Source organism: Dendropsophus ebraccatus, chromosome 4 (genome assembly GCF_027789765.1).
Source record: "Dendropsophus ebraccatus isolate aDenEbr1 chromosome 4, aDenEbr1.pat, whole genome shotgun sequence".
Taxonomy (NCBI): domain Eukaryota; kingdom Metazoa; phylum Chordata; class Amphibia; order Anura; family Hylidae; genus Dendropsophus; species Dendropsophus ebraccatus.
Genome location: NC_091457.1, coordinates 65,229,714 through 65,245,849, shown reverse-complemented (window position 1 = coordinate 65,245,849; position 16,136 = coordinate 65,229,714). Strand labels below are relative to the sequence as shown.

The following is a 16,136-nucleotide window of genomic DNA, read 5'->3' as shown; positions in this document are numbered from 1 at the left end:
CTCGCGCTTGCCACGGGGGCAGAGCTAGCGGCCTTGCGCGGGAAGTTACGAGACCTCACTTTTGCCAATGCCAAGGCCTCCTTAGCACGATGCCGCCGCCATTACTTTGAGTTCGGCAATAAGCCGGGCAAGACCCTAGCTCGGGCCCTACGTCAACAGAGAGCGCGGTCTTTCATCTCCCACATTTCCACCCCTTCGGGCTCCAAGCAGACCCTTTCCTCCCAAATAGCTGATTCTTTCCGGGACTACTATGTATCTCTCTACGGCATTTCTCCGACCTCGACCACTTCGGCATCCCCACCCCCCCACTTGCCTATACTCTCTTATCTAGCAGACTCCGGCCTCCCGGCGTTGTCTGGGGAGGATGCGGCAGCTTTAGAGTCACCCATCACGGCCGAGGAATGGGATTGGGCACTTAAGACATCTCCCACAGGAAAAGCCCCGGGCCCAGACGGGCTTACATTGCCGTATTACAAAACCTTTGGACCCCTTCTAAGGGACCACTTCCTCTCGGCCTTCGGCTCTGTGTCCACCGGCTCCCCCCTCCCCTTGGATACCCTCCGCGCTCACATTTCTGTCATTCCCAAGGAGGGCAAAGATCCTTCCCACTGTCAGAATTATCGTCCTATCTCCCTTCTAAACCTGGACCTCAAATTCTTCTCGAAAATTCTGGCAGCTAGGCTCACGCCCTTGCTGCAAAGCATCATACATCCCGATCAGGTAGGGTTTATGCCCATGCGGGAGGCCCGCGACAATACCACTAGAGCAATAAACATTATTCATAAGGCCCGTTCCTCCGGCCTCCCTGCCATGCTCCTATCAACGGACGCGGAGAAGGCCTTTGACCGTGTAAGCTGGCCCTTCCTCTTTGCCACACTCAGACACATCGGCCTTGGCCCTCACATGCTGGAGTGGATTGGCTCTCTATACTCCCACCCCTCGGCTCAGGTATCGGTCAACGGCCTTCTCTCTGACTCCTTCCCCATCTCAAATGGAACACGGCAGGGCTGCCCCCTCTCCCCCCTTATCTTCATCCTGACCCTGGAACCCTTCCTTAGACATGTGAGACGTAATCCGGACATTGCGGGGGTACGGGTGGGGCCGGTGGAACACAGAGTTGCAGCGTACGCGGACGATCTCCTCTTCTTTCTTACCCAGCCTTCTATCTCCCTCCCCAATCTCCTGAAGGAACTCTCCAGCTACCATTCTCTTTCTAACTACAAGATCAATTTGCAGAAATCAGAGGCACTAAATGTCTCCCTCCCGATGGCGGTGGCCTCTTCCCTTGAGGCATCCTTCCCCTTCCGATGGTCCCGTATCTCCCTAAAGTACTTGGGGGTTCAGCTTACGCCCTCCGTACCCGACCTGTATAAGTTAAATTTCCCACCCATGCTCCAGACGGTGGAAAAGGACCTGACTAGATGGCACAAGGGTACCTTCTCATGGTTTGGCCGCTGCGCTATCTTCAAAATGAACGTCCTGCCCCGCCTCCTGTACCTTTTCCAGGCTCTACCAATAGCGGTGCCTGGGTTGTTTTTCCGACGACTGACGTCTCTCCTCACTAAATTCATATGGGCGCACAAACAGCCGCGTCTAGCAAAGGCAGTCCTGCATCGTCCTAAATCTCTGGGAGGCCTGGGTCTCCCCAACCTCTACCAGTACTACGTGGCAGCCCATCTAACCAGGGTACTGGACTGGCACCGCCACTCTGTCACGAAGTTATGGGTGGCCCTGGAAGAGGCGTTGGCACCTCTGCCTTTGCTGGCCGCGTCCTGGCTCCCGGACTCAGCCCGTCTAGTACGCTCTCATCCCACCATCGCTCCAACACTTCGAGTCTGCCAGAAACACCTGTCTGCCGGCTTTTTGGCCCCACACCCCTCTCCCCTGTTCCCGATTCTAGGCAATCCATCCTTTCCCCCGGGGATGGAGGACGCGGGCTTCCGCTCCTGGTTCCGGGCGGGACGCTTCCGTGCACTATCCTTCCTCAGGGGAACGGCCTGGCCCTCGTTGACGGATCTCAATGCCTTGTCAGACCCCGCTCCCCTGGGCTTCTGGAGGTCCCTTCAGCTCCACCATTTCCTTCGCACTCTCCCCACGCCCTCTCGCTATGCTCGCACCCTCACGCAGTTCGAGTCTCTTTGTATAGGATCGGGCCCGCTCCGTCACTCTCTTTCTCTACTTTACGCCATGTTGAACTCCCCTCCGGACCAGTCACCTCCCCCCTTCCTCGCGGCCTGGGAGGAGGACTTAAACACTTCTTTCTCCCCGGCGCAACTGGACAAATTGTTCACTTGTACACATTCCTCCTCGATATCCTCCCGCATCCAGGAAGCGGGTTATAAACTCCTTTCTAGGTGGTACCGTGTCCCTACCCGTCTCCATCGGATCTTCCCGGAAGTGTCCCCACAGTGCTGGAGGAATTGCGGCGAGGACGGCTCCCTCCTGCATACGTTCTGGAGCTGCCCTAAGCTGGTGCCCTTTTGGCGTGAAGTGTGGCGTATTACCTCCACCTTCACTGACCACTCACTACCTTTCTCTCCTGCCCTCTTCCTCCTGCATGTGTCTGACATTCCCCTCAAGAGCTACCGTTCCTCAGTTCTCCGACACCTGATAAACGCAGCCCGAGCCTGTGTTCCCGCCCTGTGGCGACAACCTGACCCCCCCAGCCTAGCCATGTGGCTCCGGAAAGTAGAGGATATCAAGCGTATGGAGGATCTCACTGCTCAACTTCATGACCGGAATTCCCGGTTCTACCGTACTTGGTTCTACTGGGATCAGTACACTGAGACCCCTGAATATAGCTCTCTGCTGGCTCAGTGAGGAGCCACCTGCCCTTTCGACCCCCCTCTCTCCCCCGGATCTCCCCCACTAAACACCCCCCCCCCTCTTTTCTCCCCCCTTCTTATTTTTTTTCTACACCTTTTGGGCTTCTGTCCGTTAAGCCTCCTACCGGAGCATCTGCTCTTGTCCCAATCCATTTTGTTTGTTACATATTGTTTTCTGGAAGTTTTGGTTCGCTGGGAATGCCCCCACGGAAGTGGATGGGATACGGTTTCTATGGCAATAGATATATGTTAAGTCCACGCTTGCCCTAACGCCCTGCGTGGCGTCATCGGTACCCGTTTTGATGTGTGAGGCTTTTTGCCCTGCTTCGCTTTGTTAAAAAAAAAAAAGAAAAATGTTAATAAAATTTAGAATTTAAAAAAAAAAAAAAAAAAAAAAAAGAAAGTTACGGAACACAGGTACCTGTCGTTTGCAGAAGCACAAGAGGTCTTCTCTCTTCCTCCTAGTCACTTCTTGGCTTATCGACAGATACATGGGTTTCTTTTCTCCAGACTGCGAGACCTCCAGAGTGAGTTGTCATCCAATTCTATATCGGGATATATACGGACTTCGGTGCCGACTCACTTTGTGGCCTATTTACATGTCACATTACGTCAGGTTGCTCTTAGGGGGGTGGAGCCCTCGCTGTTTAAGTATTGGAAGGATAAACTACCCTTACCTGACTTACATGTTTTGACTCTCAAGGGATGGGCCACAGTGCGCAGGGCCATCATTTGTGAGCAATGGAGGGAATCGCAATTCCGTATCCTGCATCATGCCACATATGGGTTTACATTCCCACGCACTCCGGAGCATCCTGACCGTATTATTGCTTGCCCGAATTGTGGGGAAGCTAGAACTGACTTATATCAATTGGAGGCCGAGACCTCTAGGGAAAAGAGAGCTAAACTCTTCTTCAGGAAATGGAAGACATTTATAAACGAATTCCTGGAGGAGGCTGAAAGGCAGAAGGTAGTTAGGCCTTTTCGCAATACAAGGTGGTATCTGATGGCTGATATTGCTGGTACTCTGGGCAGATTACGTCTTCCTGAATAGGTAGCGTTGCCGAACCTGCTGACTGTGGAATGAGAGGACCTTGGGCCGCGAACACTATTGGGAGGAGGGGGGGGGGGGGTGTTGGGGTGTTTTTTTGTGTTGAAAAGTCTGTTACTGTCTTTATATGCCTGGAAGGAACAAGATGTGAGATTTCCTTCGTCAAATGACCTTTTTATTTTGTAAAATTGTGAAAATGAATAAAAATTATGTTTGAAAAAAAAAAAAAAAAAAAGAAGTCAGGTAATCGTCAGAGGATGATGGGAGTGATCAGCAATGTTACCCTCTCACCAGGTTAGATCAGGCCCGTGCTTTGTAAAATGCTGATGAAACAATCTCGGCATAAACAGTAGTGTCAAAACTGTGATCCCATAACCAGTTTTACAGTACTTATCAGCTGCTGTATGTCCTAAAGGAAGTGGTGTATTCTCTCCAGTCTGACACAGTGCTCTCAGCTGCTGGAAGACTGGAGTACTGGAGTACTGGAAGACTGGAGATTTTTAAGTTACAAATCTGTATAGCTTTCTGACACCAGTTGATTAGAAAGCAATTCTTCTCTGGAGTGCCCCTTTAAGTAAAACGTTACCAGTCTTTTTCCTGTTTTGCAGCTGACTGGTGGACCTTTGAACCATAAGGATGAAGCTACCTGGAAAGATCTTTACGGCCACAGTGATAAATCTCGGCCACCAGTATCGGAATGTCTTTTTCACACCTTAATATCTACTTCTCTATTTCCTAGTCTTACATTTAATTTACAATCTACTATACCATGGGGTTTAGTCCATCTTTGTTCCTTCATTTGCATCTTTAATCCTCTGTCTTTTTCCATGACACTATTGTATTTCTCTGCAGCTGATGATTTATAGATCTATGAGAATGTGCTGATGTGTATGAACTTGGAGTCCTCCTTCCTGTCGGCTGAAAACATCTATATAAGTTATCAGCCAGTCAGAAGTTCCTTATTGCTTCCAGAGAACGGTCAATAAAATCATCTGTATAAACACTTGGAATTGTCACTGTCTTATCATTTCCATAAAAACCTTCAGGTCAGGGAGGGGGAACCTAATGCCCTCCAGCTGTTACAAAGCCACAATTCCCATCATGCCTGGAGAGCCAAAGCTTTAGGCTCTCTGCTGCCACCTCTGTCCATGTCAGGAACTGTCCAGGGCAAGAGAGGTTTTCTATGGGGATTTGCTACTGCTCTGGACAGTTCCTGACATGGACAGAGGTGGCGGCAGAGAGCCTGAAGCGTTGGCTGTCCAGGCATGATGGGAATTGAGGGATTGTAACAGCTGGAGCCTTCAAGAACCGATTATGTTCAAGAACTGGGGTACCACTGTACCAATAAAATATGATGATGAATAAAACTATTAATAAGGCCAAGGTGACCAATAAAGCTTCTATACAGCTACACCGTGAGCACAAGTAACACAACCAAATGACTGGATACTATGGCAGCAACCTCCAGTGACTAATAGGTGATGTCTTCTCTGATCAGAGACGTTCACTTTCCTTTTCTTTCCTGTCTAGATCAATAAGAGGGACTTCTTCCTGCCATGACTCATCTGCCAGACAAACATCTAAGGCTCCATATTTTTCCAGCATCAAACACAAATGACCGATCCATAGGGCACCACATTCTAAAAGTGCCCCCTTAATAGTGCCCCCACACAGTAGTTTCCCTTTCTAATAGTCCCCCCACACAGTAGTTTCCCTTTCTAATTGTCCCCCCTGCACAGTAGTTTCCCTTTCTAATAGTGCCCCCACACAGTAGTTTCCCTTTCTAATAGTGCCCCCACACAGTAGTTTCCCTTTCTAATAGTGCCCCCACACAGTAGTTTCCCTTTCTAATAGTGCCCCCACACAGTAGTTTCCCTTTCTAATAGTCCCCCCACACAGTAGTTTCCCTTTCTAATAGTGCCCCCACACAGTAGTTAACACCATAATAATGCCCCACACAGTAGTTGGATCTTCATATAATTACCCTTACTGAAGACTACTTACTGTCCCCAGATAGTGCCCCCATATAGTGCCGTACACAGTGCATGTGCCTCTCTTCCCCTAAACAGTTCCCCTTAAGTTAACAGAATGAAAAAAATTAAATTAAAATTTCTCCCACCCAGCTGTGGCTCCTCTTCCTGCTGGACACACCGAGTGCAGGCAGTGGGGTGACGTCATCATGCTGCATGCGCTGGGATGGGATCACTTACAGGCCATGGGCTTAATGCAGCTACAAGGAAGAGTGGGGAGCTGGCAGCTGTCTACTCTGTCATTGGAAAGCAGCGACAGTTCAGGGTTCTGGGGCTTATAGCCATGAAATCCCAGAGAGGGGGTTAAAGTAGAATATGGGCAGTTTAAGCAGCTGTGCCCCCCCTCTCCCCCAGACCACTGTATATGTGCAAACACCTGCACAGGTAAGGGATTATAGCTGTGCAATCGGGGCAGCCGATCCCTGACGCTACCCCAATACACTATTAATGTCGCTGTCTGTCCAGACAGAACCCCCCCCAACACACACACAAACCCTTAAAGGGCGACTCTGCCACTCGATTAGGGAGTCAGGGATTGGTTGCTCCAAATGCAAAGTTGTAATCTGTTACCTGTGCAGGATTAGCTGGTATATAGTTTTTTTTGCGCACATATTATACACAGATGTATCGAACTACCACAAAAATAGACACACACACAAAGGCACATACACACAGATACACAAATATGTACACACACACACACATTACAGAGATACAAAGACATGCAGATTACATACAGTATATACATCTATAGCACTAACACTCACACAGACACATGACAGGGGTGCACAAACACACACAGATAGGCACAATACACATATATACACACACACACACACAGATAGGCACAATACACATATATACACACACACACATAGATAGGCACAATACACATATATACACTCACACAGACACATGACAGCACTGGCGGAACTACCGCCATAGCAGCCGTAGCGGCTGCTACGGGGCCCCGCCGCATCAGGGGGCCCGTGACGCGGGCCCCTGGAGCTTACATATCCTGCAGCACCCGGCGGCTGAGCATGCCTCCCGGGTGCTGTAGCCGGGGGCCGGTCCCGTGCTCCTCCCGACCTGGAGACTCCTTTCCCCAACCATAGGGAAAAGGAGTCACTGGGCCAGGAGGAGCACGGGACCGGTCCACAGCGCTCCTGTCACCCCCTGTCTGATGCGCGGCTGCCGTCTGATGCCGCGTCCTAGCCCCGGCAGCGCGCGTATCATAGAGTTCTGTGTGGGCTTGTGCTGCGGCCGCGACTTCCGGCACAGAGACGTGTGCCGGAAGTCGCGGCCACAGGCCCACACAGAACTCTATGATACGCTCGCTGCCGGGGTTAGGACGCGGCATCAGACGGCAGCCGCGCATCAGACAGGGGGTGACAGGAAAAAGGCTTGACGGGGGAGCGTGTTGTTAGGTGAGTTTTTTTTCTTTTTTTTAAACTTGCTTTCCTCGGACGGGGGGGGGGGGGGGGAGAAGGGGGCATCTATAAGGAAGGGGGGGGAGAAGATAAGGGGGCATCTATAAGGAAGGGGGGGGAGGAGGGGGCATCTGTAAGGAAGGGGGCATCTGTAAGGAAGGGGGGGGAGAAGAGAAGGGGGCATCTATAAGGAAGGGGGGGGAGAAGGGGGCATCTATAAGGAAGGGGGGGAGGAGAGAAGGGGGCAGCTATAAGGAAGGGGGGGAGGAGAGAAGGGGGCATCTATAAGGAAGGGCAGGGGGTGAGAAGAGGAGGGGGCATCTATAAGGAAGGGATGAGAAGAGAAGGGGGCATCTATAAGGAAGTGGGGGGGGAGAAGGGGGCATCTATAAGGAAGGGGGGGAGAAGAGAAGGGGGCATCTATAAGGAAGGGGGGGAAGAGAAGGGGGCATCTATAAGGAAGGGGGGGGGGGAGAGAAGGGGGCATCTATAAGGAAGGGGGGAGAAGAGAAGGGGGCATCTATAAGGGGGGGGGAGAGAGGGCCATCTATAAGGGGGGGACACCATAGGGGGAGAGCAGGCCATCTATAAGGGGAGAACATAGGGGGAGAGGGGGACAACATAGGGGGAGAGGGGGATATAAACGTACAACATTGGGGGAGAGGGGAACATCTATAAGGGGACAATAAAGGGGGAAAGGGGGCCATCTATAAGGGGACAATATAGGGGAAGAGGGGGCCATCTGTAGGGGGGGCAACATAGGGGACCATCTATAAGGGGACAACATGGGGGGGGCATCTATAAGGGGGACAGCGGGGGGGGGCAACATAAGGAAGCTATCTATAAGGAGGGGCGACAAAGAGGAGGGCCATATACTAAAATGGGATCACATAGAGTCAGCCTACCCACTAAATGTGGGTGTAAAGGGGCAAATACAGATGTGCAGTTGGTAGAGATGAGGATGGTGACTAATGTGTGTGGAGCCTAATATGTCTGTCTGGCAGATTCTGTGGATTCGTGGCCCGGAGAAGTTCTCATAACGGCCCAGGGCAGATGGAAAAGAAAATGAAAAGGGAAGAACTCCGATCAGAGAAGACGTCTCCTGTAAGTCACCTGATGTAACTGTACTGTAATTTATATGGTGTACAGAACCTGTGTAGAGCTGAGTGTGTTGATGGCATAGTGGTCAATCGAGAGGGGGTGGGGCGGGGGGGGGGGGCCCCAATCAAAAGTTTGCTATGGGGCCCAGACATTTCTAGTTACGCCCCTGCATGACAGGGATGCACAAACACACACAGATAGGCACAATACACATATATACACACACACACACACACACACACAATACACTTATATACACTCACACAGACACATGACAGGGATGCACAAACACACACAGATAGGCACAATACACATATATACCCTCACACACACACACACACACACACACACACACACAGATAGGCACAATACACATATATACACACACACACACACACACACACACACACACAGATAAGCACAAAACACATATATACCCTCACACACCTTTTTATGCAGGACAGGAAGCTCCAGGGGGATCCACATGTGATGTTTCCTCTTCTTCTGCTCCAGCCTGTATGGTGCAGCCTCCGACTGCAGAGCTGTACAGGTCTATACACAGCTACACGAGGGAGCAGACCACACTGCAGCGGGGACAGGAGAGAGGAGGGGGCCTGGCTGCTTCTCTCTGCATCTTCCTGCCTGTCACCTGGGAGCTGCTGACCTGAGGCCGGACCAGGGAGAGTGCAGGAGGAGGGGAGGGAACATGATTTCTGTTCAGTAAAAGAACGGGGCCCTCTGGAAGGCAGCAGGGATTATTTTTTTAATAAACTAAAATCTGGCACTTTTCGTGGACAGGCCTCACTCTGCAGCAGCTCCCAGGCTCGGCACAGGCACACACTGTGGACAGCTCTTCTAACCAACTCAAGTGCAGTGTGAGAGGCATCACCGGGCCCCATTATAGGCCGGGCCCCTGACGGCAGTACTGCCAATACACTGCCCTGACTCCATAGGTCAGATGCAGAGCGCCCGGCCCAGAAAGTGTAAAGACTATCAGCAAGGAGCCATTATGAGGGGAATGCCCGCAGAGACAGAGAGGCAGGTGGTTGTTTGAACTTGCCGCACCGTCTTGGTTCTCCCCGCTGCAGAGAATAGCTTCTCCAGCTTGCTCCAGCTCCCTGGGCCCTTCTCCGGGCTGACAGCTCCCATGCTTCAGCATCAGTGGCCTGGAGATGGGTGGCTGCAGCTGGGGCAGGCTGGAAAGGGTGTTCTCTGCAGCAGGAAGAAGCAATGGCAGCGCTGCCCGCCCCTGTCTCTCTACCAGGGTGTTATTGTAAATTGTATTTTACAAGGAAAACATTGATCCTATGATCCTTATATGATTTGTTCTCACTTAAAGAGTAGTGCGATCCTAAACATTTATTCACAAAATAACACACATTACAAAGTTATACAACTTTGTAATGTGTGTTATGTAAGTGAATGGCCCCCTTTCACGTGTCCCCCCCCCCACGCTAGACCCAGAACTGTGGTGCATTATACTTACCGCATCCGTGTCGACCCCCGTCCGCCATCTTGGGACAAAGACATCATCTTCGGGAGGCCGGCTGAACCGCTCCAGCCGTCCCTCATGCCGGCCCCCCTCTGCCGCGTCATCAGCTGCTCAGCTGCGATTCCCTGCCTCAGCCGCTTTCCCTGCCTCCCCACACTGTCCCTAGATGCGATTGGGCTGCAGGAGGAGGCTGTCACACAGCCTCATCCTGCTGCCACTGCCCGGAGAGGAGCAGTGCTCCCCCGGGCAGTTAACCCCATAAACACCACAGTCTATGGGAAGATCTGATGTCTCCTGCTGATTGGGGCGGCGGGAGGAGGCTGCAGCATGTTGCCTCCTCCCGCCGCCACTGCTGTGATCCTCTCCGTGCTCCGCTCCCCCCTCCCCTCCATGATCCGGCCTCCTCCCCAGGCTCCGCTCCCCCCCCTTCCCGATCCGGCCCCCTCCATGGTCCGGCCTCTCCCCGTGCTCCAATCTGGCCCCCTACACATGCTCTGCCCCCTCCTGGATCGGTCCCTGTGCACCGCCCCCCCTCTCCCCGTGCTGTGCCCCCCCATCCCGGAGCCGCGGGAGCAATGACAGCTCATTTACTATATAATGCATTGCAGCACACTTCATGTGCTGTAATGCATTATATATACACCTGAAAAAGTTAAAGTAAAAAACAAACACAAACACACACACACAAATAAATAAATATACTCATAAATAATTAATTAAAACAAATAAATTAAATAAATAATTAAAATAAATAAATACACATTCCCTATCCCCCTTTATAAATGATCCCCTATAAATAAAGTACACATATTTGGTATCGCCGCGTCTGTAATGACCCCATGACCTGTTACATTAAAAAATATAAGAAAACATTTTCAATACGACACATGTACCCAAAAGGTGAACAACTAAAAACGTCAGCTTATGACGAAAAAAAAAATCCCTCCTATAACTCCATTGGCGAAAAAATTTAAATATTACTGCACATACAATATGCAAGACACAAACAGTTTTTATAATATAAATGCCATAAACTATAACAAAGTTATATAAAATGGATATCGCTGTAATCGTACCGACCTGACGAATAATGATAACATGTCATATGTGATGTATAGTAAACGGCATACAAAAAAAATTCTGAAAAACAGCTGCTAAATTGTGTTTTTTATTCGTACCACCTCATAAAAAATTTAATAAATAATGATCAGGGTGTCACATGTCCCTCAGAATGGTACCAATGAAAACTCCAACTTGTCTTACACAAATATTTTTGCACTGCAAGGCCTCTGTCACATGATAGAATGGCTAATGGCTAATGACTGAAATAAATAAGACCCCAAAAATACACCAGGCTTCTGTCATGTCTGCAGCCTGTGGTTGAGTCAGGTGACGCACTGCAGCCACATATGGGGGATTTCTAGAAACATTGAAACATGGGGAATAAATAGTGAGTTGCATTTCTCAGTGAGTATATTCTGTGTTAGAGGAAAAAAATGCATTAAAATAGAATATCTGCCAAAAAAAATGAAAATTTTCAATTTCCCCTCCAACTTGCTTAAATTTCTGCAAAACACCTAAAGGGTTAATACACTTATGAAATGTTACTTTGAATACTTTGAGGAGTGCAGTTTTTACAGTGGAGGGATTTGTGGGGGTAACTAACATACAGGCCCCACAAATCCACTTCAGAACTGAACTGGTCCCTAAAACAATCTGAACTTGAAATTTTCCTGAAAACTGGAAAAATTGCTGCAAAATTTCTAAGCCCTCTAACATCTTAAAAAGTAAAAGGACGTTCACCATATGATATCCTCGGCACTCTAATACGGTGAAAAACTGTAGATTTATTCAAACAAGGCGGGGCTATTGTGATCATGGACAGAAGCAAATATCTGAATGAAGCATACAGGCAGCTGAATGATGGTGAAGTATACCAGGAGCTGACAGGTGATCCTAAATTCACCATACAAAAGAAATCTGATTCCATACTTTCAGAAGCACTTATTCATGACATTATAGATGAAGACACTAGAGATTTCCTGATTGTGAAAAATCCTGTTATGCCGTTGGTGTATTTTCTGCCTAAAATTCATAAAAATTAAAAGGACCCCCCCCCCCGGCAGACCTATAGTATCTGGTAGAGGATCCATTCTTAGTAATATTTCTGTCTTTCTTGATAGATTACTAAGACCATTAGCCGAACAAGCTACATCATACTTAAAAGACACTACAGATTTTCTCACAAAACTCAGGAATACTGCAATACCACCAAACACCATTCTAGTCACTCTCGACATCATAAGCTTATATACATCTATAGAACATACTCGTGGCATGAGAGCTATTGAAACATTATTACCTACCTTACAATTTTCGGGTAAACAATGTGATTTTATTTTGAGACTGCTTGATCTAGTACTGAGTAATAATTATTTTCTATTCAATGAGAAGGTGTATTTACAAAAGAGAGGCGTGGCGATGGGTGCCAATGTGGCACCAACCTATGCCAATGCTGTGGTTTCTGCATTGGAGGAACAGAGCGTCTATGGAACCCACCACTACGGGCATGTCCTAAGGTGGTGGCGTTTCATAGACGATATTTTCCTACTGTGGACGGGGACGGAGCAACAACTGATTGACTTCGGGGAATATTTAAATCATATAGACCCGACAATTAAATTTACCATGACGTATGACCGACGACAAATTCATTACCTTGATGTCCTAGTGACCAATGATGAAGGTACTATACACACAGACATATTTTTCAAACAGACTGACTGTAATAATGCATTACAATTTGACAGCTGTCACCTGAGGAAAACAATAACGTCATTACCATACAGTCAGATGCTTAGAGCAAAAAGGATTATAGATCAAGATGATAATCTCACCAGAGCATTGGACGGCATGAGTGAGGGGTTTGCTGAGCGTGGATACCCCCGACGAATACTGACTGACTGTAGAGAAAAAGTGGCTAATGTGAACAGGTGTGACCTGTTACAACGAACACATAGACAAGATAAGGACAGATTACCCTTTGTTACAACATACACTCATTTTTCATCTAGAGTGAATTCTATCATACAGAAACACTGGCAGATGCTAGGGAGAGCACATAAAGATATACCTGCATTCAACCAACCACCACTGATGTCCTATAGGAGAGGTAGAAATTTGAAGGACAGGCTAGTATATGCAGACATTAACAAACATAGAGATGAGAAACAAACTTACCTTGGACAGAAACAGACGGGATCTTTTCCATGCCTCAGTTGTGTAAACTGTAGATACATGAACAAAGGAACAACATTTACTCACCCTGGTACCGGTAAACAATACAAGATCAAACAGCACCTAACCTGTATATCAGACTGGGTGGTGTACGTATTAAGTTGCCCGTGTGGTAAACTATATGTAGGCGAGACAACATATGATCTCAAAACGAGACTAAATCAACACAGATATTCGATTAGAAAGAAAAAAATGGATCTTCCTGTATCGAAACATTTTGCTGAATGTGGTCATGTAGAAAAGGATCTTAGATTCACTATAATTGATAAAATTCGAATGCCCAAGAGAGGAGGAAACAGACATGCTCTCTTGATGAAAAGGGAGCTATTCTGGATCCATGAACTGGGCATATCCAAAACTGGGTTATATCCAAAAGGTCTTAATGTTGAATACGTTGTTAACAAGTCTATGTTCAGATAGTGATCATGCCATGTCCGTACATTTTTTTCACTTGGTACAGACAAGTATAGGATCTGTGAACGTCACGAAAAAATTCCCTTTACTCACTTCCTTACCAATGTAACGTAATTTGTGGTTTTAAAATATTTGGCACTTATATATATTTCTATTTTTTCAGATCATGTACAATAAAGGGAAAAGACTCACCGAACTAGGAATTACGCCATGTATCGTCCTTTATCTTACATCCTTAAGCCAAGTTACTGTCCTGCAGGAGATCGGTCTGTATCCGGAAACATGGAGGGGAAGTTGGGCCCAGTTCACACGTCCGTGCGGTTCCCGTGCGGTCTGATGAGTCCTGGTCCCTGAGATGCCGCTCTTTTGTCCTTTTGGAGAAGGATCGGTTTTAACCCCTTTGCTCCGGTAAGACCGTGATGCAGGCGTCAAGATAGCACATCTATGAATATTGTGTTACCACGTAATCTCTTGTCCGATCAATTTTACATATATGTCTCAATGGCGTTTCCCAGGACATTCGGTGAGCCAATTCTCCCTTCTTATATTTTCTTTGGATGGAATATTTAACATCTTGTGATTTTCAAGTTATTCTAAAAATATATTTACACTATGCGTTTTTGCACTGCACAATTCATTGCACTGAGACTGCACAAGGAGATCCGAGGATCATCTGGATTCAATTATCACTAATGGACTGCTTCGTCCCCTACTTTGATGGACACAATTTTACACCATCTCCTATCTATCTATCTCCTATCTATCTATCTATCTATCTATCTATCTATCTATCTATCTATCTATCTATCCATCTCTATCTTTCTATCCATCCATCTTTCCATATGCAAATTACACCTAGCAATGATCTGGTATCTGATTGGCTGTCTGCTTTCTTTATGACATCACAGAGTGACATCAGCCACACATGATGACATACATGAATGATAAGGTGCCGCTGATCTCGGAACTCCTCAGAGTTGGGGTAGGAGTTATAGTGTAAGTATCTCCCCCCCCCTCCCCTCCCCCACCCTATGCTCAGCCCTCTGCGCCCCCCAAGCCTGGTGTCCCCCAAATCTCACACAACAGAGAACTTACATTGGGGAGTGATCCGCTAGATCCATAGACACACCAAGACGCTGCACTAAAAATATTTCTTCTCTCTTCCTCAGGTTCTCGTGTCTTGTACAGAGATCACTGCGATGTCTTTGAGGGTAAGAGCCTGTTCACACTGTCACACTCTCTATGTACATCCACTGCAGTCACTAGGACACCATGTGTCAGCCTGTAGGGGGCGCTGCACCCATCACAGCCACAGTTACTTCCTCCAATCTCCACAATTATTCCTATTTCTAACCAAGAAGAGAATTGATGGATTAGAGATTGGGGAGATTTATCCTGCTGTACTATAGTAAGATGCTTCTCACTGCCCCTAGCAACCAGAGTTCCCATAGCAACCAATCACAGCTCAGCTTTCATTTTACAAGAGCAATGTGAGAAATGAAAGCTGAGCTGTGATTGGCTGCTGTGGGCAACAAGGAGCATCTTACTGTAAGATAGAGCCATAAATCTCCAGCAAGGTACCTGCTGTGTGTTTCTGGTGCTGCCCCCTGCTGGTCTCCCCCTGTTACTGCTGTGCTGCAAGTTGTTTGTCATTACAATGATGCTAACTCACTTCTCCCTGTTTTATCATTACAGAAATGGACTACAGTGTGCGACTTGCACTGTAAGTATCACCATCAACCCACCCCCCACCATCCTACACCGCCCTCCGCCATTCCCCGCCATCCACCATCTTACGCCCCCCCCACACACACACACACACCACCACCACCATCCCCCTGCCAGTCTCTCCATGATTCTGATCTCTGTTCTTTTTTACAGCTGAGGATCCAGAACCAGAACCCTGGGAGGAGGACCCTGATGAGCTGTGAGTATCACCCCCCCCCCCACACACACACACACACTTATGGTAACATCACATTGCCCTGCCTCATGGGACCACATATGCCCAATGGCCACTTACCTCCTCATACCCCACGGCCTGTGTATCACTAGTTGTGGAAGACTTATTAATATGTTTCTTATTCTGGTTTCTCCTGCAGATGGCTCTTGGTGCTACCTCCGTACCCTCAGGCTGTCAGGTATGGTGGAGTCTTCCTTGTAGAAGGAAAAAAATTCCAAACATCTGAATATTTTCTATAGCTAACCCTATATAACTGCTGAAAGAAATTACTAATCATCATTCTCTTTTTTCCTCTATAACAGGATTGACAATTTCAAGATAGATCAGGATGAAGGACCTGATGAGGCGTGAGTATCACCCCCCTTTCACTCCCTCCCCCCCCCCACCCCCATGGCCACTTATCTCCTTATATCCCATGGCCATTTATCTCCTTATACCCCATGGCCCCCTATCTCCTTTTACCCCATGGCCACTTATCTCCTTATACCCCATGGCCACTTATGTCCTTATACCTCATGGCCACTTATCTCCTT

General features: G+C 48.1%; 1 protein-coding gene across 5 annotated transcripts in view; it reads right to left on the bottom strand.

Moving 5' to 3' along the window:
- Positions 1-15,064, bottom strand: part of BBS2 (Bardet-Biedl syndrome 2) — a 105,220-nt gene extending 90,156 nt beyond the window's left edge. The window contains exons 1-4 of one of the 5 annotated variants that reach the window (XM_069965957.1): positions 14,736-15,064; positions 13,833-14,011; positions 13,170-13,216; positions 12,827-12,892 (exon numbers count right to left, since the gene is read on the bottom strand). In XM_069965957.1, the coding sequence (XP_069822058.1) occupies positions 12,827-12,892; positions 13,170-13,200 (97 nt within the window). In that variant the 5' untranslated portion in view covers positions 13,201-13,216; positions 13,833-14,011; positions 14,736-15,064. Of the gene's footprint in view, positions 1-12,647; positions 12,747-12,826; positions 12,893-13,169; positions 13,217-13,832; positions 14,012-14,100; positions 14,123-14,735 lie in introns of those variants that run through there. The other 4 variants (XM_069965958.1, XM_069965960.1, XM_069965959.1 and 1 more) reach the window with 4 other exon arrangements.
- Positions 15,065-16,136: the final 1,072 nt, after the last annotated feature.